The 26435-nt window shown below is 35.1% G+C and overlaps 1 protein-coding gene across 1 annotated transcript in view; it reads right to left on the bottom strand.

Annotated features, from left to right (window-relative positions):
- Positions 1-26435, bottom strand: part of DNAJC1 (DnaJ heat shock protein family (Hsp40) member C1) — a 189775-nt gene that overhangs the window by 94967 nt on the left and 68373 nt on the right. Inside the window, exons 2-7 of the mRNA XM_068987402.1 lie at positions 25789-25890; positions 25254-25300; positions 18975-19140; positions 18042-18139; positions 17003-17096; positions 6662-6752 (exon numbers count right to left, since the gene is read on the bottom strand). Coding sequence (XP_068843503.1) covers positions 6662-6752; positions 17003-17096; positions 18042-18139; positions 18975-19140; positions 25254-25300; positions 25789-25890 — 598 coding nt within the window. The remainder of the gene's footprint in view (positions 1-6661; positions 6753-17002; positions 17097-18041; positions 18140-18974; positions 19141-25253; positions 25301-25788; positions 25891-26435) is intronic.

A 26435-nucleotide genomic window follows, 5' to 3' on the forward strand; every position in this document is an offset into this window, starting at 1 on the left:
GACGGTAGGTGTTCCAAGAGGGCATCAGAGGGCAGACACACTGAAACCATACTCAATGGCGGGTCCTGGTGGAGAGGTCTGACAGAATGTGGTCCACTGGAGAAGGGAATGGCAAATCACTTCAGTATTCTTGCCTTGAGAACCCCATGAACAGTATGAAAAGGCAAAATGATAGGATACTGAAAGAGGAACTCCTCAGGTCAGTAGGTGCTCAATATGCTACTGGAGATCAGTGGAGAAATAACTCCAGAAAAAATGGTATATTGTTTTGCCAAAGCAAAAACAATACCCAGTTGTGGATGTGACTGGTGATAGAAGCAAGGTCTGATGCTGTAAAGAGCAATATTGCATAGGAACCTGGAATGTCAGGTCCATGAATCAAGGCAAATTGCAAGTGGTCAAACAGGAGATGGCAAGAGTGAACATCGACATTCTAGGAATCAGCGAACTAAAATGGACTGGAATGGGTGAATTTAACTCAGACGACCATTACTATTGCAGGCAGGAATCCCTTAGAAAAACTGGAGTAGCCTTCATGGTCAACAAAAGAGTCCAAAATGCAGTAGTTGGATGCAATCTCAAAAATGACAGGATGATCTCTGTTCGTTTCCAAGGCAAACCATTCCATATCACAGTAATCCAAGTCTATGCCCCAACCAGTAATGCTGAAGAAGCTGAAGTTGAATGGTTCTATGAAGACCTACAAGACCTTTTAGAAGTAACACCCAAAAAAGATGTCCTTTTCATTATAGGGGACTGGAATGTAAAAGTAGGAAGTCAAGAAACACCTAAAGTAATAGGCAAATTTGGCCTTGGAATACGGAATGAAGCACGGCAAAGGCTAATAGAGTTTTGCCAAGAGAATGCACTGGTCATAGCAAACACCCTCTTCCAACAACACAAGAGAAGACTCTATACATGGACATCACCAGATGGTCAACACCGAAATCAGACTGATTATATTCTTTGCAGCCAAAGATGGAGAAGCTCTATACAGTCAGCAAAAACAAGACCAGGAGCTGACTGTGGCTCAGATCATGAGCTCCTTTTTGCCAAATTCAGACTTAATTGAAGAAAGTAGGGAAAACCACTAGACCATTCAGGTATGACCTAAATCAAATGCCTTATGATACCACTTATATGTGGTATCTAAAAAATGATACAAATGAACTTTTTTACAAAACAGAAATAGACTCACAGAGAACAAACTTACAGTTACACAGGGGAAAAAAGAGGAGGGATAAATTTGGTCTTTGAGATGAACATATTATATATAACATTACATAGAAGGTGGATAGCCAACAACAACCTACCATATGACACAAGGGACTGTATTAAATACCTTCCAATAACCTATAATGGAAAAGAATCTGAAAGAGTATATATATAGCTGAATCACTCTGCTGCATACCTGAAACACTGTAAATCAACTTTATTTCATTTAAAAAATTTTAAAAGGAAAGCATTATTAAATCTGCATGAGAACTGCTGGCAAATTCTTAGGGAGAACAAAAGTCTTTAAACAATTCTAGAAAAACAGTCATGAAAACATGACTATGAAAGCAAGGAAATTAGTGTATTCAAACTGCCTCCACAGCTAAATTTTGGTTTAATCTGACATTCTTCTCTTCCTGTAAATGTGGCTTCCCTTCACCTCCACTTTTTGACTAGTCTTAAAAGGCATGTATGGATGTGAGAGTTGGACTGTGAAGAAAGCTGAGTGCCAAAGAATTGATGCTTTTGAACTGTGGTATTGGAGAAGACTCTTGAGAGTCCCTTGGACTGCAAGGAGATCCAACCAGTTCATCCTAAAGGAGATCAGTCCTGGGTGTTCATTGGAAGGACTGATGCTGAGGCTGAAACTCCAATAATTTGGCCACCTCATGCAAAGAGTTGACTCATTGGAAAGGACCCTGATGCTGGGAGAGATTGGGGGCAGGAGGAGAAGGGGACGAGAGAGAATGAGATGGCTGGATGGCATCACCGACTCGATGGACATGAGTTTGAGTGAACTCCAGGAGTTGGTGATGGACAGGGAGGCCTGGCGTGCTGTGATTCATGGGGTCGCAAAGAGTCCGACAGGACTGAGTGACTGAACTGAACTGAAAAGGCTTAGAAAAATTTTATGTAACAATTTTACTTAAAAATAACAATTATATAAAAGTTACATTTAAAGTTTCATTTATTCATGGATTTATTTAATTAACACTGTTTCAACAATTGCTGTAGTACCAGTTTCTGTTTCAATCTTTGGTTTTATTATTCAGTCACTAAGTCATGTCCAGCTCTTTGCCACCCCATGGACTGCAGCACACCAGTTTTCCCTGTCCTTCACGATTTCCTGGAGTTTGCTCAGACACATGTCCATTGGGTCAGGGATGCCATCCAACCATCTCATCCTCTGCTACCCCTTCTCCTCTTGCCTTCAGTGTTTCCCAGCATCAGGGTCTTTTCCAATGAGGCGGCTCTTTGCATCACGTGGCAAAGTACTGGAGCTTCAGCTCAGCATCAGTCCTTCCAATGAATATTCATGACTGATTTTCTTTAGGATTGAATGGTTTGATCTCCTTTCTGTCCAAGGGACTCTCAAGAGTCTTCTCCAGCACCACAGTTCAAAAGCATCAATTCTTCAGCACTCAGTCTTCTTTATAGTCCAACTCCCACAACGGCACATGACTACTATATGAACCATAGCTTTCACTATATGGACCTTTACTGGTAAAGTGATATCTCTGCCTCTTAATATGCTCTCTGGGTTTGTCATAGCTTTTCTTCCAAGGAGGAACGTCTTTTAATTTTGTGGTTGCAGTCACCATCCACAGTGATTTTGGAGCCCAAGAAAATAAAGACTGTCCCTATTTCCACTTTTCCCCCATATATTTGCCATGAAGTAATGGGACCAGAAGCTATGATCTTAACTTTTTGAATGTTGAGTTTTAAGCCAGCTTTTTCATTCTCCTCTTTCATTAAGAGGCTCTCTAGTTCCTCTTCATTTTCTGCTATTAAAGTGGTATCATATACATATCTGAGGTTGCTGATATTTCTCCTGGCAATCTTAATTTCAGCTTGTGTTTCATTCAGCCCGGCACTTTGCATGATGTACTCTGCATGTAAGTTAAATGAGCAGGGTGACAATATACAGCCTTGACGCACTCCTTTCCCAATTTTGAACCAGCCCATTGTTCTATGTCCGGTTCTTAACTGCTGCCTCGTCCTGCATGCAGGTTTCTTCGGAGACAGATATGGTGGTCTGGTATTTCCATTTCTTTTAAGAATTTTCCACAGTTTGTTGTGATCCACACAGTCAAAGGCTTTGACATATCAAATAAAGCAGAAGTAAATTTTGGGGGGCAATTTTCTTGCTTTTTCTATGATCCAATGGATGTTGGCAATTTGGTCTCTGATTCCTCTACCTTTTGTAAATCCAGCTTGCATCTCTGGATATATTAATATAGCAGAAATAATCATTTGTCCACCCTTACTCTTCAAAACATGCATCAGTCAATCTTAATATGTAATCCTCTAGCATCCTAAATCTCCCCCTCTTAAACAGAGTCTGCTTTAAACAGTTATACAGTTTACCTGAATATTATACTGTATTTGTTGAAACTTTTTAAAAAATTTTTATTGGAGTACGCTGCTGCTGCTGCTAAGTTGCTTCAGTCGTGTCCGACTCTGTGTGACCCCAAAGACTGCACCCCACCAGGCTCCCCCATCCCTGGGTTTCTCCAGGCAAGAACACTGGAGTGGGTTGCCATTTCCTTCTCCAATGCATGAAAGTGAAAAGTGAAAGTGAAGTTGCTCAATCATGTCCAACTCTCCGCGACCCCATGGACTGCAGCCTACCAAGCTCCTCCATCCATGGGATTTTCCAGGCAAGAGTACTGGAGTGGGGTGCCATTGCCTTCTCCGTTATTGGAGTATAGTTGATTTAAAAGGTTGTGTTAGCTTCTGCTGTATAGCAAGGTGAATCAGTTATACATATATACATATACCCATTCTTACAGACTTTTTTCCTATTACAGAGTGTTGAGAAGAGTTCCCTGTGCCATACAGTAGGTCCTTATTAGTTATCTATATTTTATATATAGTACTGTGTATATGTCAATCCTAGTCTCCTAATTAACTCTCCCCCTCTCCCTTGGTAACCGTAAGTTTGTTTTCTGCTTCGTTAATATTAACTCATTAATATTTGTGGTTATATTAATTCATCTATTTAGTCATTCATCCATTTATTAAACTTTTACTATGTGCCAGGATGCTATATTAAATGCTGCAGACACAAAGATGATAAAGAAAGTCCCTGTTCTAAAGCTACCCAGATACCAGAAGGTTATAGAGGGTAAAAATGGTCCCCTAAACATGACTGTGTTCTGATGCCCAATATTTTGGGCATCAGATTATTTTATGTAATAAAATATTTTATTTTATTTTATTCCCCTCCTGAGAATATTTTACCTTACATGGCAAAAGAGACTTTGCAGATGGGATTAAACTTGAGCACCTTAAGACAGGAGAGACTATCCTGAATTATCCAAGTTGGTCGAGTCTAATCATAAGTCCTTAAAAGCAGAGAACTTTTCCCCGTTACGATCAGACAGAAATGTGACTAAAGAATAATCAGAGATGCAACACTACTAGCTCTGAAAGAAGAGGAACGGGGGGCATGATCCAAGGAATATGGGGGCCTCGAGAAGCTGGAAAAGGAATCAGCCTTGAGTGATAACCTTGAGTTTAGCCCAGTGAGACTCATGTCTGACTTCTGACCCACATAACTGTGTGATAATGCAGTTGTATTTAAGCCACTAAATCTGTGGCCATTTGTTACAGCAACAATAAAAACTAATACTGGGATCATCTATTCCCACATGGTTTTTTGACAGATAAGGAAACGAAAATAAAATCCTCAAAGTCACACATTTAGGTAATGGCAATGGACGCTGGTTTTGGAGACATAATTCCCCTTTATTCTCAAACTATGGTTGGTGTTTAGGTAAAGGCAGAAAGCTAGACTTTCACTTTATGAAGGGTAATTGCCATAGCTATTTTTCTATATATTGAAAGTGTGAACTGCATGGGAATACTAATAACACAGTTGCTCTTTTCCAGCTTCATTTGGCTAAATGACTTCTGCGGGCTGCACGAACAGCTAAGGCATGCAAGTGATTCTGTAAATCTCACATGCTGCGTATTTATATACATTTGTAGGTGTGAAGTGACTGAATATTAAGAGTGTACAGTTTTCTGTGCCCACATTAGTCCATATCACTTCTCTAGGAATCTAGATAGGTGGAGGGGAATGAAGTTTGAACCAAGAACACTCATATTGAAATTAAAAATAAAAAAGAAGACTTCCCCTCCATGAATTCAATAAACAGTTACCTATTAAGCACCTACTGTGTGCCAGAGATTCTTTAAGGTCCTTAGATAGTCATAACATTGAAGAAAATAGACAAAATCCTTACTCTCATGAAGCTTACTTTCCACTGGGAGGACCAGATGGTAAACAAAATTAATTTATAAATTAATGTTGCTGCTGCTAAGTCACTTTAGTCGTGTCCAATTCTGTGCGACTCCACAGACGGCAGCGCACCAGGCTCCACCGTCCCTGGGATTCTCCAGGCAAGAACACTGGAGTGGGTTGCCATTTCCTTCTCCAATGCATGAAAAGTGAAAAGTGAAAGTGAAGTCACTCAGTCGTGTCTGACTCTTCGCGACCCCATGGACTGCAGCCTACCAGGCTCCTCCATCCATGGGATTTTCCAGGCAAGAGTACTGGAGTGGGGTGCCATTGCCTTCTCCGAAATTAATGTTGAGTAGTATTAAATGCTCTGGATAAAAATAAAACCATGTTAAAAAAATAAAACATTATAAAAGGAAGAATGTGTGGGAAGGATGCAGATATAGAAAATTAGAATGACCAGAGCTGGGAAAATGCCTTCTTTAACAGTATGTTCAACTCTTCCTAAAATCAGCAAGAACTGTCTCTAGTGTTTGGTGGAAGTCATCAACATACTGATACTTTAGTCAAGGTTTTTCATGTTATATAACAATAATACAAATGAAACAAAGACTTTCAAAACAAAAATCATTGACATTTTCAGGCTTACAGCAAGTTGGTGATCCGCACTAAATATTAATGACAACTGCAGCACTGGAGTGTTTAAGGACTTTCTAGGTTTTAGATGCCTCCCAGATTAAAGGGGGCTTTCCTGGTGGCTCAGACAGTGAAGAGTATGCCTGCAATGCAGGAGACCCAGGTTCAGTCTCCAGGTCAGGAAGATCCCCTGGAGAAGGGAACGGCTACCTATTCCAGTATGCTTGCCTGGAAAATCCCATGAACGAGGAACCTGGTGGGCTATGATCCATGGGGTCACAGAAAGTCAGACACAACTGAGCAACTAAGCACACAAACATAAAGAAGAAAGGAACTATATGACTCCATGATAATTTTATTCCTCCTTCTGATACTGAGTTGTGGGTGGTTCAGAAATTACTAATATAGTATTTTGCACATGTAGCACATTAAGCGCAAGTAAGTCTAGAGAGTAGCAGAAAGCACAGAAAACTTAATTATTACTGAATTTAAGGAAAAATCCAAATTTAAATAATCAGTTTTATATAATATAGCTAATATAGTAAGACAATGTTTAAAACTCACTTTGAAGGGTTTCAAGTTCAGCTCTTGTCAATTCATCTTCCTTTTCCTTCAATCTTGTTTCTTTATATTTAGCATAAAACTGCCCAGCATCCTGAAAAAAGAAGTTACAAATAAATTAACATAAAAGTCAGTTTCCTTTGATGGTATTTTCCACATAACTTCAATTTAAAGCAGCATATTCATTTAATAAGTAGTTTTCCTCTGTGTTTATGTTTTCAAATTTAATGATGAAGAGGAGAAATAGAATAAGCAGTTCTCTATGATTTGTCTCTCTCAGAGAACTAATGAAAGCCAGAAATTATATGAGTGTATTAAATATGTTTAAGTAAGGCCTTTTCTCTCAGAAATGTAAGGGAGGTATTCTCTTCCTGTTTTTTTTCTATTGCATATTTTCTCAATATTGTGTGTGGACAGAAATCAGAAAAAAACACTTGCTGAACTGAATTATTTGATAGTACAGTAAATTATATTATTGTGACAAAGTACAAACAGTATTTTCATATTAGTCCAACTCCAAAAGATTTTCAAAATCACTATATGCAAGTCTGATTATGAAACATCTATGGCCACGTGGATACAAGTGAAAGACGTCACTCCATTGAGAGCTGAGGATTGAGAACACATACTGTCTGCAAATACTTAGGTGTCAAGACACAACAGCTAAAGTCTCTAGGAGGGGCATTTATGATAGGTGAGACTTTGGCAGAGTACCAAATAAAAGACTATGCCTTCAATAATCACAGACATGGAAATAAACAAGTTGGTGTTCCCAGCATATGAAGCTCCTAACAGTGAAAAAAGCAAAACCAGATCATTTTTCAACACCTCTTGACTCAAACTTCTTCTATTCTATAACAGTCCTTCAAGCTGCCAAGCTACACTGTGCTATGCGTCTATGTCTTTCTATATGCTTTGCCTTCTAACTAGAGTATTTTGCTCCCCTATCTTTTTTCTTAAGAACTCCTATTCATCCTTGAAAACCCTATTCAAGCATCACTCCTCTTGTGCAAATCTTTCTGATCTTCCCTGGAACACTAATCCTTTCCTGTATACTGCTTCTGTATTTAAACTTATCTCTATGGTTGCTTGTATTGCAGTATTCTCTCCTAGAAAATGAGAAATTTGAGACAAGGGAACTTGCATGCTCAGAGCATAGTATCTAGAATCCAGAAGGCACTCAATAAATAAGTGTTTTTGAACTGAACTAGATTGAAAGATGTGAGAAATTTGTAAAGAAAGAAATGAAAGAGCTTGATGACTGACTGGTATGGAATAAGAAAAGGAGAGATATCAAGGATAACTCTAGGATAGCATTCCCAGACTTTGTGATTCCTAGAGCAGATAAATTATAGACCCTTCTGACAGGGTTTTGTTTCTGCAGGAAGTGAAGGAATAAACTCAATCCTTGGTCTACCACAATTCAAATGGAAATGCATCAACACTTAAACCACAGAATGGGATTCTCTTTTTTCAGCCATGCCTATCCAAATTAAAGCTTTCTCCTGGGGTCTTCGAAGGGCACAGATGTCATACACCTGACTTACTCAACCTCCCATGCCCATATATACTTTAAATTTCAACAGAGGTTCAGGTTAAGAATTTACAGTCCTTTAACATTCTCTGCACCCTCAGAAAGATTGTTCAGTTTTTTTTTCCCATAAGACAGCTCTAATAGCACTTAGTTGCCTTTATTCGAAACAATCGTTAGATTGTATTGTGACAGCTGTCATATCACTCTGCATTAATTAAAAAAAACATCAAATTGGTGAATTTTTGTGTAGTCATTTTAGTATTGAAGATGGAAGGAGAAAAGCAACATTTTTTGCATATTAGGGTTTATTATTTCAAGAGAGGTAAAAATGCAACTGAAATGCAAAAAAAAAAGATTTGTACAATGAATGGAGAAGGTGCTGTGACTGATCGAATATGTCAGAAATGGTTTGTGAAGTTTCATGCCGGAGATTTCTTACAGGATGATGCTCCACAGTCAGGTGGACCAGTTGAAGTTGACAGTGATCACATCAAGACATTAATTGAGAACATCAATACTGTACCACGCAGGACACAGCCGATCTACTCAAAATATCCAAATCAAGTGCTGAAAATCATTTGTACTAGCTTGGCTATGTTAATGGATTTGATGTTTGGGAGCCACACAAGTTAAGCAAAGAAAACCTTGACTATATTTCTGCATGTGATTCTGTACTGAAACGTAACAAAGACATTTCATTTTTAAAACAACTTGTGACAGGCAATTAAAGGCAGATACCGTTCAATCATTTGGAACAGAAGAGACTGTAATAAGTGATGAACCATCACCAACTACACCAAATTCCAGTCTTCATCCAAAGAAAGTAATGTGTATATGGTGGGATTGGAAGGGAGTCCTCTATTACGAGCTCCTTCCAGAAAACCAAATGATTAATCCCAACAAGTACTGCACTCAGTTAGACCAACTGAAGGCAGCACTGGACAAAAAGTGTCTGGAATTAGTCAACAGAAAATGCATAATATTCCATCAGGATACCAGAAGGCTACATGTTTCTTTGAATAACAGGAAAAAACTTTTACAGCATAGCTAGGAAGTTCTGATTCATCTGCTGTTTTCACCAGACATTGTACCTTCAGATATCCATTTATTTTGATCTTTAAAAATTCACTTAAGGGAAAAAATTTATATTCCCTGGAAGACTCGAAAAGGCACCTGAAACAGCTTTTTGCTCAAAAAGATAAGAAGTTTTGAGAAGATGGAATCATGAAGTTGCCTGAAAAAATGGCAGAATGTAGTGGAACACACTGGTTAGTTCTTAGTGAAAATGAAAGATGTGTCTTTTTACTTAAAAAGCAAAAGTCCTTTATGGCCAACCCAATATGGAAAGAGAGAGTAGTGCTCACACAACGTTCTATTTGTTTCCCCACATTTCCTTATTCTCTTGAGATTACATGGGATTATGGGGCTAGTTCTGGGCAGGCTATGGTTAGAAATATGCATCACTTCAAACCAAATACCAAAAAAGGCTGTGCAAACCTCCAGTTCTCACTCCTGCCATAGAGAGCAAGGAGGCCAGAGGCCCTAGATGCATTCAGCCAAAAGATGGCGAAGATATCATTATTCTGAGTCCCTAAGTGGCAAGTTAGAGCAGCATGTCTCCTTACGGATACGTAAGTGGAAGACACTGGAAACAAAGTTCAAGTCACTGGAATTTTAAGATAATCTGCACCTTACCATAGTCTATCCTGGTTGATATAAATAGCAAGTGCTACAGAATTAGTACAGAGAATATACAATGGGAAATTTTCAGTTGGCCTGGTCAGGAAAGGCTCCATAATGATGGTAATTTAGCTAAACTGTGAAGATATAGTATTCCCAAGGTTAGCTAGCTATGAGATGGAAGAGATCCCTTATTACAAACCTTTCTTTTTAACATTTCAATAATGATAAAAATACCACGCTGAACTGGCATTGCTCGTCATGTTTCAGTTTACTTTTCCTTCTCCACATAAACTTTAAAATATTCAACCATCCAAAAAAAAAAAAATCTTAGGAAAGAAGCAGGTTAAATTCAGAGTGGCACGAGCAGGAAAACAGTGCCCCTGTGGAAGAGCCCTGCTCAGGCACTCAGTTGTGTGTGGCTCTTCACAACCCCGTGGACTGCAGCCCACCAGGCGCCTCTGTCCACGGGATTTTCCAGGCAAGGATACTGGAGTGGGGTGCCATTTCCCCCTCCAGGAAGAACTCTGAAGAGAGGTAGGTGCAAGAAGGATGGAGGACACTCCATCGCTCTTTGACTGTGTGACAGCACGTATCTCTTGTTTGAAGCTTACATATAACCTTCAACACAGCGGAATATTGTTTAAGTGCAGTTTTGAAAATCTGCCCACAAATTCAACTACTCTATTATTAAATTTTGTTCTCCAACTGACTGATACTATAATCTCAGAATTACATGTAATGTGTAATTATGTACAATGTAGAAAATTACTTCCCTGGTGGCTCAGACAGTAAACAGTTTGCCTGCAATGTGGCAGACCCAGGTTCAATCCCTGGGTCGGGAAGATCCCCTGAGAAGGGACTGGCAACCCACTCCAGTATTCTTGCCTGGAGAATCCCATGGACAGAGGAGACTGGTGGGCTAGAGTCCATGGGGTCGCAGAGTCATGTCCAACTCTGAAGTGACTTAGCATGCACATAATCTCAAGAGTTACATGTAATATGTAATTGCATACAATATATAAAATTACAGTGAAGAGTATAAGAAAACTTCTAAATTTCATACTTTGAATAAGAATCAGTTTCTCTTTGTCCAGAACTATAATAATACTAAATTCACAAGAGTAATAAAAATAAAACAGAAAACAAGAAGCTCTGTTTTTCTGTGCCTCGGTCAGTATATTCTAAGAGACAGAAGGCCCACAGTGACTTTTCCATTTGGGCTAACAGACAGAAGAGACCACAGAAGCCATCTATTCAGCCCCAACTCAATGCAAGAATCCTCTAGAAGTTTTATAAAAATTACAATCTGCCTCAATATCCGTACAGAGACTGTAAGATCAGATAGCTTACTAGCAGACCATGAGACTAGTTACAAGCTAACTATCCAGCAGCAGAAAAAACTTAGCCTTTCTTAGCTTTTATATATATATATATTTTTTTATGGTACTGGCACAAAGACAGAAATATAGATCAATGGAACAAAATAGAAAGCCCAGAGATAAATCCACACACATATGGACACCTTATCTTTGACAAAGGAGGCAAGAATATACAATGGAGTAAAGACAATCTCTTTAACAAGTGGTGCTGGGAAAACTGGTCAACCACTTGTAAAAGAATGAAAGTAGATCACTTTCTAACACCACACACAAAAATAAACTCAAAATGGATTAAACATCTAAACGTAAGACCAGAAACTATAAAACTCCTAGAGGAGAACATAGGCAAAACACTCTCCGACATAAATCACAGCAGGATCCTCTATGATTCACCTCCCAGAATTCTGGAAATAAAACCAAAAATAAACGAATGGGATCTAATTAAAATTAAAAGCTTCTGCTTTTATATTTCTTATATTTTAAATTTATTTTCCTCTGCTTTAAGATTCATTTCTACCATGTACTAATTGTGTCACTTTGGGCAAACGGTCTCACCAATCGGAGTCTTAAGTATTTTTTCAGCTATAAAATATGGATGAGGCTGTGTGTGTCTAACATCCTACCTAACATTTTGTGGTTTGAAAATCTTTTCTATGTAACTCTACTTTATATTCTGTCTTTGGACCTCTGAATAATTGCATCTTATGGCCTCTTTTCAGAGAGTGGAAGGAATGGAATCTTTGTTATGTTGTGAGGTCTCTCCAATTCTCCTGTATCCCTTTGTCCTTCTGTAGCAGTAGTTTCAGTCTTATAAAAATTCAGATGAGTTTTCCCTAACTTTTTCACTGGTTTATGTATTCTCTATGTAAAGTGTGCTTGTCTGCAAAATTTTTCAAAAAGTTCTAAGAATACTAAAAAAGTAAGCTTCCTTATCCCTTGGAAAATCTGTGTTTAACTTTGAGCAGAAGGGCAGGCAACTAAGCTTGCTGCAAATGCCTCCTAGTCTTTTAGAAGCTTTTCCTCCTGCTAATTAGCTGTGAATGTTTTGTTTATTTGGTTTCTGTCCCAGCAAGCAGAAGCAAAGGGGTTAGAATGAAGGGCCATGACTGTAGAGAGGGCAACCCCTGGGCTTGTCCAGAGCTGTTTCCATGGAAGAAGCTTCTTGGGAGGGAGGAGGTCTCCCTTTATAAACAGCTGTATAAAGTACAGTATTCCCTTTACTCTCAGGCAACTTTCAATTTAAGGTAAAAGTCACAGCACCACAGAGAAGATTCTTCTGTTTTCTCAGCCACTGCTTCTCAGAAGCCCATAAATCCTGATGGGGTGGACATATGCACACTGGGAATTTTCTACAATAACTTCTAGTCTGTGTTCATATAAGATCAACTTGGTAGTGAGAAAAGACGGGGGACCAGGACCTAACAATGAGAAAAATGAACAATTTTAGGCAATGAACTCCTAAAGGAGTTGCATGTTTTATAGATTATGTTACTGAGAAATGTAACATAGCAGGTAGAGAGCAATTTAAATGGTGAATTCCTAGAAACATCAAACAAACAAGCGAGCAAATAAATTCTGAATACTTAAGATCGTTCCACCTCAGAAAAGGTAGAGAACTACGAACTATGATTTAGACTGGTAATTTGTAATTACTTGGGATACTTGGTACTTACTGATTTGTATGAGAAATCGGTGGTGTTAGCAAATCTAAATTTTTAATGGGCCTAAAATAAATGAAGCTCCAACACAAACAGCCAGTTAAACTGAAAATATGCGCACAGCACTGGTTATATTTCATCAGTTTTTGCTACTCACATTGCTATGAATATGTTTCAGAATATCTATGATCAAATAAAAAACATCTAAGGGCATTCTGAAGGTTAGAAAATTTTCTTGGGGTTACAGGCTGAATACAGTCCACACGGAAGACTGGTTTAGTCAGATTCCAAGAGATTGTGTGGTCCCTTCTGTTCTGTGACAACACAGACTGGGAAGATACGGAGGGTCACTAGGGCTATACTTTTAATGTTAAAATTAAATTCTAGCCTGAAAGCACACTATGCCTCTCCTGATACACACCAAGTTCCTTGTTACATTCTAATTCACATTGCATGTCTTCTGTTGATTACTCCATCTGCCTTTTTCGCTGTATAAACACATTCTTCTCAAGTTTCCGAAGTTTCTCTGCAGTCATGCATTTTACTCTTTAATGTAATGTTCTCTCCAATCTCTATGGACACGTCAATTTACAAACACTCTCCATATTCTTTTTCTTTGGTTTCCCATTTGACTTTTTACTTCTGCCTATATGGGTACATGAATGATACGGGGATACACATTTTGCTAAATATAGTAATATCCATATGTCTTTTCTTTCAAGATTTTCCAATCTAGGAAATGTTTGATACTAATTTAACATCAGATATCTCATATGTGTCACGTATAATCGTTTTCAGTTACTGGTCTCATTCTTCTAATCCACTACATTTTACAGTTTTTCCAATATTTTCTTCAGAGCAAAGGAAAGGAATAAAACCCAGTACTAAAGGTACTAAACCTTCTCAAAATGCAAGGGGAACTATCAAAGAAATACTTTCACCTCTACCCTGCTTGATCACAGAACCATTTTGAGTATCGTCTGCCCACTATGCACTTTAACTTTCCTGTTCCTAACAATGTATACAAATCTTTGACAGACCTGTGTGACAGAAACACTTTTCTGTCTCAATGTCCTTTAATAGATTTTTCAGATTTCTCTATTAAACTCCTAAATGGCTATATTCAGAGTCTGCTAACTTGGGATATAGTCTTGGATGACAGTAATGGGCTATGTGGTATTTTCTTTTTTTAAAAAAGAGCAGTTGTACAATTTTTCCTCAGGTTTTTTCAGTCTCAACATGTGCATTTATACGGGAGTTACTGTATCTATGAAATTATTTTTGTACACAACTAGTACACAGAGTGGACACTTCACTGTCAAATGGTCTATTCATCTTTCAAGACCTGGCTCAAATTTTCCTTGGTTATCTTAAATAGAGATAATCTTACTTCTCAGAACATCTATAGAAGTCATTGTTTATACTACAGATATGAAGCTTATATATCATATTGTGTCCCAATTATTTTAATTTATGTGATATAAACTCTGACTGTAAGGGCTTTTAAAGTGCCTTGTTCTGATACTGTGTTTAATAAATTTTTACTGAACCTGCTAAACTAATCCTACTGGATAACCAACCATACATGCATGTGAACTGTAATAAAGAATGGATATTTAGAGGAAGCATGGGAAGAAAAAGGTTAAAAACAAAGAGCTGTTGATATGACAACAAAATTTGGGTACAGGTTCTGCAAGTATGAAAGCCATTCACTGGAAGTCTTTGAACCTCTCAATCAACATGATAGGGATGGTTTATGCAAGAAAAAGGATTCCTACTTAAAAATAAAACAATGGCCCTGTACCACAAAGAGTAGTGAAGAAAACACTGAAGGTCATGGGTATCATTTTTTTAAATAGTGAGGGCTCTAGTAGGACTCTTACCACCACTGTGTTAGTTACCAATCCAGACTGCTTCAGGTAAAAAGGGCTTCCTATAAATTTCATAAGTACTTTATTTAAGAAGATCTCATACAAGTGTCACATAAAAACTTCAGTGTTGTTGATAAGGCATATGTATTCATTTTACACAATTCTATGAATGATAAATTAATACAAAGGTCAAAGAAGATTACAAGAAAAGAAAAAAGCAGACAAAATCTAATCCTAATAGCAACTATTCAGTATTGCTTTGCTGATGTTTGTGAAAGTATAAGCTGTATGTTTATGGATCTGAAATACTTTCACTATTACAATTTGGATGAGAATCAACTATATTGTTTTGGTAGTGAACATGAGAAAGACATTAAACTTCCAACTGATTCAACAGTTTTAGACGGTTTCTGAAGAGGCTAAAATGTTTTTACAAAATTCCTTATTTTTACAAGTTTTCTACAGATTTGCAATGAGGCAAAACAATAACTTGTAAATCTAAGTCATTTTAATATATTGATTGTTTTTGCAAATTACTCTGCATGCTAACCAAGAAATATGTTAATTTTACCAAATAAACTTCGTTTCAAATGACTTAGATTAAAATTACAAAGTAAGTGGGATGACTTGGGAGACTGACATATATACACTACTATGTATAAAATAGATAACTAAAGAGAACCGACTGTGTAGCAGAGAACTCTTCTCAGTGCTGTGTGGTGACCTAAATGGGAAGAAAATCCAAAAAAGTGGAGTGGGGGGCAGTATATGTATACATATAGCTGATTTACTTTGCTGTACAGTAGAAACTAATACAACATTATAAAGCAACTATACTCCAACAAAAGTTTTTTTAAAAATGAACGAAAAAAAAAGAAAAAAACAAAGTGTTTCAGACTGACACTTTATGTGATATTTATGCTGCCTCTTGATTAAATTGATCTGTACTCTGATTTGCCTATTACACAGATTCTAAAGCTAGCAAAGAATAACCATTCTCTTAAAAATATAAGAAATCATGTGGTGAAATATTTTTCCATCACATCTTCTCACAAGTATACCAGTAAGATAAACACATTTTCCCTCTCTTACTAAGTCTTACATATACAGGATACAAGGATTGTGGATTTTTATCCAAATAAACAATACGCTAAACAACTTAAAAAAAACTTTTAAGTTACCAAAATACTTCAATTGTCTCTATTAAATGTAAACAAATGATTCTGTATGCAATAACTATTAAGATAAACTATTTTGACAAAGAACTGGTAAATAATTTCTCAAAAGTTAGGAAGAAACACTAATAACTTTTAGTTAATTTTCCCTTCAAATATAATTTCCATCATTAGAGGAAAAGAATAAAATATAGACGGCAGAGTCACTCACTTCCTTAAACAATAAGGAAAAACAGCCACTATATGAAAAAAAGTAAGTAGAGTTAAACAGAAATCTCTCGCTCTTGCTCTTTGTGTTTTCTGAAATGAAAACATTTCCTCCAAAATTACAACTTCAAAGAATTTCAAAATTTGTACACCAAACCATTATATATTCTTTCAAATATTCTGTTTATGTGTTGGAAATTTTCTAACCAGACGCAATAATTAAAATTAGCAAAACGATAATCTAATGAAATGTGTTGTTATGCTAAATATTAAAAAAAGAGAAATTGCCATTTAAATATGGTGTGTACATTCTATCATTTGAGCAAGACTGACTAGCAACAGAAACTTCGATTACAGTATTAAGACTAAATATCTGTACTCCTCTTAAAGCTGCAAACAAAATGGTAACCTATGTAGACTTCTGCTTAATTATACAAATACTTACACAAAGTATTTTTTGCCACACTATTTACTTAAATGCTTTTAAAATAATGGTGACAAGGTATCTGAGTTCTGTTTTTACTGGATATGCCTCAAATGATTAAATTGTTATTGCTTTTTTGTGTCCTAAAGGTAGTATTGCTTTTTCCTTTTTTAGTGTCTTGGAATTCTAAGGTGTTCTAAAAGCAACATTAAGAGATAGTTAAAGCAACAGATATCTAAAGAAATTTTAGAACTATTCTAAACCAGGTTTATACTTATAAAATACTATTCATTCAATCAGCATTATGAAGCATCTACTGTATATTCAGCCTTCAGATAGCAGGCATAAATTATTTCATGAATAATTAAAATCAAAGCAGTAGTATCATACGAAAGAGGTAGATTTTTTTTTACCTGGATTAGATGAGGCAATGCTTTTAGTGTAAGGCAAAACCAAATTCCCAGCTTGCAGGGAAGCAAATCATGCCACTGCGGTTTCACCAGTAATCTAAAAGCGAAGTACAGAAAGTTAAAAAACAAAACATTTTTACAATAATCATGAACTCTGATTTGAATGGTTATTTCAACAAAAAAAGTTTTTCAATGAAATATTTATGACAGTTATCATTTAATCTGACATATTCCATCATGAAATATATTAGTATAACAAATGCAATTATGTATAGTAAGTAAGATAATTTAGGCTAAGGTTTTGGGGAAGGAGACTTGAATAATTAAGTTATAAAGATTAAGGCACAAAAGGCCTCTTTCTAACCTGGACTTTTCATCAGTTTGGCAAAATGAATTCTTAAGACCTTATGATTACTTCAGCTATAAAAGACTAAACAGCATCACAGTGTCCCCAAGTGCTGACAAGCAGATATGAAGACTGTAGCATAAACAAACCAATACATAAAAATTAATGTCATTTGCAGTTCACTGAAGCATTACTCACTGATGTCATCAGGACAGAAGACAGGCAGAATAGTCTCTGATCTCCATCTCACATTGATCCAGTTCCTGCCCTGCTGTGTGAACTATTTAAACCCTTTATTTCTTCCTATGAATCAATAGGAGAAATGGTGGTATCTCTTTGAGTGCACTGCACATTACTGTCTCTCTACATATTGTCACTCCTGAGTTAAACACTACAGTGATAGATTCTTTTAGTAATATTTTGCTTCTAAAGTTCAGTAGAAAAATTTAAACAAGAATTCAGGGGCTTAATTGTTTAAATATATACGAATACTTTACAAAGAGAAAAACCTGTAGAACTTGTGCTTAAAGCTAGAATTTGTTTCTTAAAACTATGGAACATTATTAGTCTTTTATAAACTGAATACAGATATAAATGTTGGTATATTTGAAATGGATATACATATAAAGTGGGATCACATTAAAGACATATTTTAAAACAATCTTGAATTATAAACATGTTTTCATATGTTCCCACCTTTCATTTTTTTCTGAAGCACCAAGTTTTGATACATCCACAGTCTTGCCGCCTGTCTTTTTTTTCTTTTCTCTCTTTTTTCTACTGAGCAGTTCATCCTTAATGTGGAAAAAATTATGGTTACAGGTTATCATTAACATGTACTCTTCAAATGTTATCAAGAGTCTTCTGTGAAGGGTAAACATTACAGAAGAACATTTATGCAAATGTATGTAGGGTCCAACATGATTAAGTAAAATCATCAATCTTTAACAATAACTGTTGTCATGGTATCCAGTCCTTAAACACACATGAAGTTCAGCACTGTCAGTCATGTGTATCTCCATAGCAATCAAAGTTTTCTAAGAAGAGAAGGCATTCAACTTACTTTTTCTCATTCATCCAACTTTAATAATGTCACTTCAAAAAGAATGAGTAAACAGATGCTAATTCATGAATACTGATAAATATGTTTCTCTTTAGCATATAAATAAAAGCCCACAGCAGGCAGAATAAACTATCAGTCTAACAAAAATGTAATAATTTTTTAACCAATTTATCTCTGAAATTATAAAATTATACTCATTTCAAATTTTACTGAGTTAAAAGCTATTAAAATCATCATTCTAAATCATTTTGCATAAAAAACATGTATATCTAGCAGGTGACAATGAGGAAAACATAGCTCTACCTTCTAATTTTCAGCTCGATATTTACACCTTAACAAAATTTTGTAACAAACTCAAAATGACACATTTTTAAAAAGAAACATTTTCTTCTTATGTCATTGGTTCTTGAAATAGAAGCATCAAATATTAAATGTTGAGTACAAAAGTACTAGAATAAGGAATATATATAAGAAAGCTGAAATTTTTATCAGCTGAAAAAATGAATGTCTAAAATTCCATATAAAATTAAGGAGACTAGGTCACTTGATTTATTACCAATACTTACCAGTTGTTTTTCCAGGTAGATTGACCAAACCACAGCATAATGACCCACTGTGAGAATAATGAACAAAAGTAATGCCAGCTCAGCATTGCTCATTTTTCTCACCCGCCTGTAGTAGAATACAGGCTGTCGCCAATCTGGAAGTCCATTGATCAGAATATCATCATACCTACAGAAGCAAATAGAACAGTTTTTCATATGGAGTTTAAAACTAAAAGCAAAAAACTTTACTTGTATCAATACTTACACTTAAAAAGAGGAAAGAGAAAAGAATTCCTCCAAAAATATATAACGTTTATACAGATTACCAGCATTACAATGGCCTGTAAATCAAAACACTGCATTCAACCATACACAACCTTCGAAAAGGCACTGAGTGATATACTCTGGATCTGATATTCGGATCTTGTGTTTTTAAACACTCCAACGACGTGACTGACTCCTGGAATGACATCCAAACTTAAGGAGCTTTACAGTCCACCTCTCCATCACAGGCTGCAGTGAGGTCCCACCATGAAAGTCAGTGACAAAAGGAAGAATCTCAATGGGAGAAAATCAAGATAAGAGCTCTATTTGCTTCCAAGAATTATATATTAACTGAATCACATTCAGGATAAATTTTCTAGTTAGTGCTTTTATTTGAATCTCAGTACGAGGGTTCAAGGTTGAAATATTTATTTTATCAAAGATTCTTAAAGACATAAAAGTCTATTAAAAAGGGGCACCTTTTAATTTTATGTTGCTCACATTTTTTTTAAGAATTAAAAACAATACCAAATTAGCAGATGTGGAAACAACCAATTTCTCAATAAAACTGTTTATTTGTAAACATTTAGGTAGCAGTTTCCTCACATTTTTTTGTCTTTGCTGAAAGGGAAGAACAACAAATTTCCTGGTAATTCACTTTAAATCAACTTTCTTTAGAATAAAATTTCAACTGAATTTAAATTTAACCACCAGACATTATGGAGGCAAATATTTTTAACGTTAAAAATAAGGAGTAACATTTATGACTATAAAACTCAAAATGGTCTAATGCAAATACTGTATGTTCAAAACACACAACCTGTTAATCTTAGTTGAACACAACTCATTAAATATTCTAATCACACTATTTCCAGAATTAAATCTTCACTGAAAGGCCTAATTTGGTGCAACACATTGACCAAAATATTTTAATTAAAAATATTCTGAGTTAGTCGCAGGCCTAATTACAGGAATAGAAATAGGGCCTATATTGTCAGGCAGGTCAGTAGAACTCAGTAGTAGGTTTTTCTCAAGTAAATTGACCGATCTACGAATAATAGCGCAGCTGCTAAACTGCCAGTCTTGACATGTAAATCAATTTAAATGCAACAACTGCAGTAGCTACTTTGATAGTTATTAAATTGATACCTTAGAGATATGCTTAAAAAAATAAAGCAGAGCATTTATTACAGGCAACTTCTTTTTTCAGTAGAAAAATATTGGTTACAAATTCAAAATATATTTTATTGGACTATCTAGAAAACCTGACTTTTAGGATCAACTTAGATTATTAAAAATAATGGCAGATCAGAATAACCAATGTTCAAAGTAAAGGACATTAGTGGTACTAAACTCTTAAAGGCCAGCAAACTTTATAGTATACAAGAATCTGGTTATTAAAATATGGTTATATAATAGCTGAGCCAAAGTTTGATGTTAAATATTCTTTTTCAATATTTATATAGCTATTTTTGAACACAAATAAATATATAACATGACTTTATCAAAAGTTATCATTCCTGTCCTTCAAAATTTATATTTAAATCTATTGCTAAAAACTGACTCATTTTAAATTACCAACATATTGGTAAAAACGGTTTCAAGTGATATAACGTAAGATTACAATATCTGAATGAAGTCCAATAAAGAAAGGCCTGAATTTATTCTAAAACTACATTCTACTTCAGATTTGTTGAGGAAAAAGGGGCGAATATAATTATTTTCAGCTAATCTCTCCCAGGAAATAACTTCAAGTAAAAAGTGTGGCTATTAATAAAGAACATCTAAGAAAGTGGGGACAGTTCCCTAGGAGCATTACTGTTAAACTTGTTTTAGATCTAAATAGTATTCGAAGAAAACACAGCTAAACTCATAGCTATGAATCTTGTATCATATACTTTATCACTATTGAAATGCTATGTATCTGTTAATAGCTACTATTTTCTACCCCACATATAAATTGAATTTAGTGCACAGCTAAATTCAAGACAGCAGAATCTCATGCACTGAACACATTAAACAAAACTAGATATTTACTAGGCTATGTCTGCCACTCCAAACAACAGTTTCCAAGGATTAAGCTTAGAATCAATGCTCTATTGATTTTACTATCAATGAACATTATGGCTCACACGACTGGCCATTTTAACGGAAGATAGCTTCTATTATAGTTCACTTTTTAGAGTATATGCTGTTAAAAGATAAATCACTGCTTTCCTGAAACACTGAAAAAATAAAGATAGCCTTAAAATACACAGAAAATATATTCATAAGCTATTTAAGAAAAAATATGTTGATAACACAAAACATCACTGTTATTCTTTTTCTATATCTAACACATAATACTGTTAAAATAATTAAGCTCATACAAACTATTAACAATTTGTTAAAATCAGATTAAGAATGTACATACATATGAATATTATAAGAAAATACAAAAGTAAATTTCTTTGATGAAAATATCACTAATGTAAAAAAAAATGAAACTATAAAGGCATCATTTTAGAAATTAAAAATATTAATTGATCTATTCCATACATCCAACATATAGCCTAATACATGTTTATTTCATTTGATTTTCTAAAATGTATATGATGAACATAATAATGGTTATATAAGCATTAGTGAGTTCCATTTTATAGTCATCAAATGACTATATTTAATTCAAATATATTTAGCCCAATATAAACATAAAAAGCAAATCAAAAAATGTTTAAATTCCAAGAAAAATTATGTAAATTATTAGCATGCTTTGAAATATAAAATAGTAACTAAAATTAAAATAGAAAACATGTATATTATGCAAATAAATATTCAAATAATTCTAGCATTTGCATAAATTGTGAATCTCTCACTGTAAAAAGTTTGCATTTTTAGCTTAAAAGAATAACATCATCTATTTAGGCCACATTTTGAACCTGAGTAAAAACTGTACAAAGATCATAAATAGGAATAGCTTAAATTAATAGCTTAAATTAATTGATCTTTCCTTTATAAAATGTATATATGTGCCAAAAGTTGTGGTACACAGCACTTACATTCAACTTTTACAAATATATACCATAAAACAGACCCAAAAAACTAAGTTGCACAAGCGAGTTACCAAAGGAACTTTAAAACATATTTTAAATAAAAGTAAATGTCCTAATATTACTAAAGCACAGTCTAGTGTATGTATGTAGCGCTTGGTATCATCTCGGTGCCTTGTTCCAGCTAACACTGGCAGCAGTTTATAATATGGCAGAACATAACTGAGCTGCTCTTTCCTAAAATAAGGAAGTTACTTACGGAGTTTAGAAAAGACTTCTTTACTAATCTCCCTTATACTAACCAGGAAAACTTGTTTTTTCATGCTGTAGTCTATGTCTTTAGAAGAAAAAATGGCTTAGAAGTTTACTCATAGTAACACTCTTTAACAATCTACCCAAGAGAAATGAAAAACATTTGTTCAGAGTCTTCTGTGTGAATATACACAGCAGCACTGTTAGACATGGAGACCATTTCCACTTTTTGGCTATAACTATCAGTTGATGAATGGATAAATGAAAGTGGAAATGTGGAATACTAGTCAGCAATGAAGAAGGATGAGCTACTGGTATACGCTACAATATGGACGTACCTCAAAAATGTGTTGATGATAGGAAGAAGCCAGATACAAAATACTATTAGATGACTTAATTAATATGAAAAAAACACATTTATAGTCACATAAAGGAGATCAGTGGAGCTGGGATCAGAATGGTAAGTACCTGCCAATGGGCTTGAGGGAGTGTTTTGAAGGTAATGTTCTAAAATCAGTTGTGGTAGTCTGCACAACTCTGTAAATTTATTAGAAATCATGGATTTGTACACTTAAAATAGGTTAACTGTGATGGTATGCAAATTATACCTAAATAAGGCTGTTTAAAAAATAAAGTTTGCCTGTTTCTTAAAAAAAAGGCAATCTATTATTTTATCTGCTTCATTGTTATTCCCTTTTCTACTAAAATATTTTAAATAAGGCTGCTTTCAGTGAAACAACAGTTATTTATAAGGGAAATAAATAAATAAGTCCATTACAATTTCTGGAAAGTTACACATTTAAAACCACTTATTAATAAATATTTATAATAAATGATTGTGATACCAAAGAGCATTTGTTAATATTACTATAATATAATCTTCTTTCAAAAGATAAAACTGTGCTTTTTTTTTTTTCTAAAGGAATTACAAACATTAGGTATTTGTAGAGATGCATTTCTCCTATAAGTTTAAATACTCATAGGTCACCTGGCCTCAGGCGCAAGCTTTGGAAGAGTGATTCTCAGCTTTATTACTTACGACTTTTGCCTCAAGGAAAACCAGTTACCAAAGAGTTACTTGTGCCTCAAGGGGTATAAATACTACAGCTGTTTGTGTAACTGTCAGATCCATTTTTTTCTACTAACACTCTACAATAAATGCAAAGGGAACTAATCCTAAAAAGAAAATATTTGATGAGCCTGTGTTAATGAAGAAACAATTTATACATGAGAAGTGATTTGTTCTGAAAAGATATAAATAATTTTGGTAACTGGAAGACATTGTTACAAAGTTTACTGACTTAAAATAACAACAAACAAAAAAACAAAATCTGATGCCAGAGATGCAGGAGACTAAATAAAGCTATCTTTACAGACACATTCTTGATGTGTGAAACACAACTAGGGGCTCAGTGAGAGAAACCAACTAGAAAACATGCACAGAATGACCAACACTTCTTTCAACACACTTCTAGGACGCTTTCAACACTACGGATTATCTCAAACCAGAGGAATGTCTGCTATGGTATCTGGACCAATGCCAGCCCTTGTTATAAAGCAAAGAACAGTTCAAGAGAATATCCTGAGTACCTTGCTTTGCAATCTGACAAACTGAGGTGTTCAAATTAAACTGTTAAAGATGAGAACCAAGAGTGGGAGCTCACACTGTAGGATACAGAATAATTCCAGGTAACACATTTGAAAAAAGATTCAGAATGTCACATGGCATAATGTTTTGGATTTTCTTTAAGATATACTAGCTTTAATAGAGTAATATTTTCAAACTGCAGCTCACTAGTGTCTCATGAAACCAATTTAGCAGACCACAATCAGCACTGTTTTCAAAAAGAAAAAAGAATGGTCTAGACTAGCTTAGAATGAAAAATATGTCTTTCACACACAATAAGAAGTGTTCTGTGACATTTTTGTTTCAGTTATGTCTGTGTGTCCTGAAGCATGATGCAAAATGTATTTTTTACCATGAGTCTGACTTAAAAGAACTCTGAAACGTGTCACAGTAGTATCTACATCCCACACATTTGGAGGAGCAGAAGAAAGGGTTTCTCTGCAAGCTCCTAGGTCAGGAGCAGATAAACCACTGTAAAATCTATTACTACTCTTCTGAAAGGCACCCAGAGACATCTCAGAGAGGGTGCTGCCTCCTGTCTGACGTTCAGCCCTAAATACAGAATTGCTGGAGGAGAGTAAGGGAAGGGGTGGAGGCAAAAGAAACAGGAGAAAGAAGCAAACATTTTTCTTCTACTCCTATCTTCTATTTACACAAGTCTGTTCTCTCACTCACAAATTAGGTTTATTATTTTGAATATGAGGAAACAACGAGAAAAGGTAATAACTTAAATATCTCTAGTCACCTAATTGAAAAACATTTAAGAAATTGAGGGGGGAAAGACCCCAAGCATGGACAGGAGCAATTACTGATATATCAAAAATGAATAGGCATTTGTTTGCAGTCAAGTGGTATTTGAATTTTCCAGGGCATAGATACTCATGTTAAAAATATTAGCTAATGAAGGCATGATCCTGAAGTCTCTAAGTACTGAATAAACCTAGTGAATATTTTCAGTAGAAATTAACTCCGCTCTAAACATACATTTTAAAAAGAATGCATTTCTTGAAAAGGAACGAAAATAAAATAAAAATACTAACACAATAAAATGTTTAATAAGATAATTCTTTTCTTTATAAATAGACATCAAAGTATAACATCTTAATTCAAAAGCAGATGAACACTCACCTCTGCCTTCGTTCATCATCCTTTAAAACTTCATAAATGGCCACCAACTAGATAAAACAGAAGCATCACGTTAAAGATACTTTCACCTATAAGAAATCATTTAGGAAGGCAGACACACTATAATGCACATAAAAAAAGCCCATGCACTCAGTGAACAGATAAAATCTTAATTATAAGTACCATTTTATGGTTTTGGTAGCACCTTAAGAGGTTAAAAAAGGCTTGATACCAAAATATATCTTTGAGAAAGATGCAAAAGTAATAATTATCTTAACATGTGCTTTTTAAAACTGTAATTTAGAGAAGAAAATTATGACAATTATGACCCTCCCCACCAAGAACTGAGATTCTAATATTAAAAAATGCTGATAAAAGCATTATTTAAAAAAAAACTGAATAAATATGTATGCATAATATTTCTAAACTACAATCTCATTTTAAATGGAAACATTCTACATATAGGTTACTGTTTTTACCATAAACATTTATTTATAAATTACCACAAAAATATATAACAACAGCATATTTCACTTACTTGTCTAAATTGAGTTTCTGCATTTTCATCTTTATTCTTGTCTGGATGCAGAGTTAGTGAAAGCTTACGATATGCTTTTCTAATGTCTGCAGATGAAGCATCCTGGATGCAGTAGGGGGGAGGGGAAAAACACAAAGCAAACTTTGTCAGAAAAAGAAATTCCCAGAACCTTGTTAAGATCTGAGAAGACAGCCAACCAAATGCAGGACCCCAGGCAATGTAATTTGAGCAATCAGTCTAACAACCAGGCTATGCAACTAGCCTGACCCACATGACTGAACAATTATTCAATCTAATTTGGCTCTCCTCTTAACTTTTCATTACCATACATTCATTTAAAGAAGACAGTATTTGGCAAAACTTTTCAAACACTTGCCTTCCTAAAATTAACCAATAAATCTTTTTCAGTAATTAAGAGATCAAAAAGAAACAAATTAAAAATTAATACATCCGTGTGCCTTCAAAGAAGGTCTTTATTTATTTGAGAATCTTAAAGCCAATGTCTGAAGCCCAGGCTTACCATATGTGGTTCCTTCATTGTTATTTATATTGAATTTACCATGGAGCAGCCACCTATGGAATCTCAATTTCAACATGTCAAAAAGTATGCCTATTTGAAGGCAGTTAAATTTGCATTTACACAAAAT

The sequence above is a fragment of the Capricornis sumatraensis genome, chromosome 15 (assembly GCF_032405125.1).
Source record: "Capricornis sumatraensis isolate serow.1 chromosome 15, serow.2, whole genome shotgun sequence".
Lineage (NCBI taxonomy): Eukaryota > Metazoa > Chordata > Mammalia > Artiodactyla > Bovidae > Capricornis > Capricornis sumatraensis.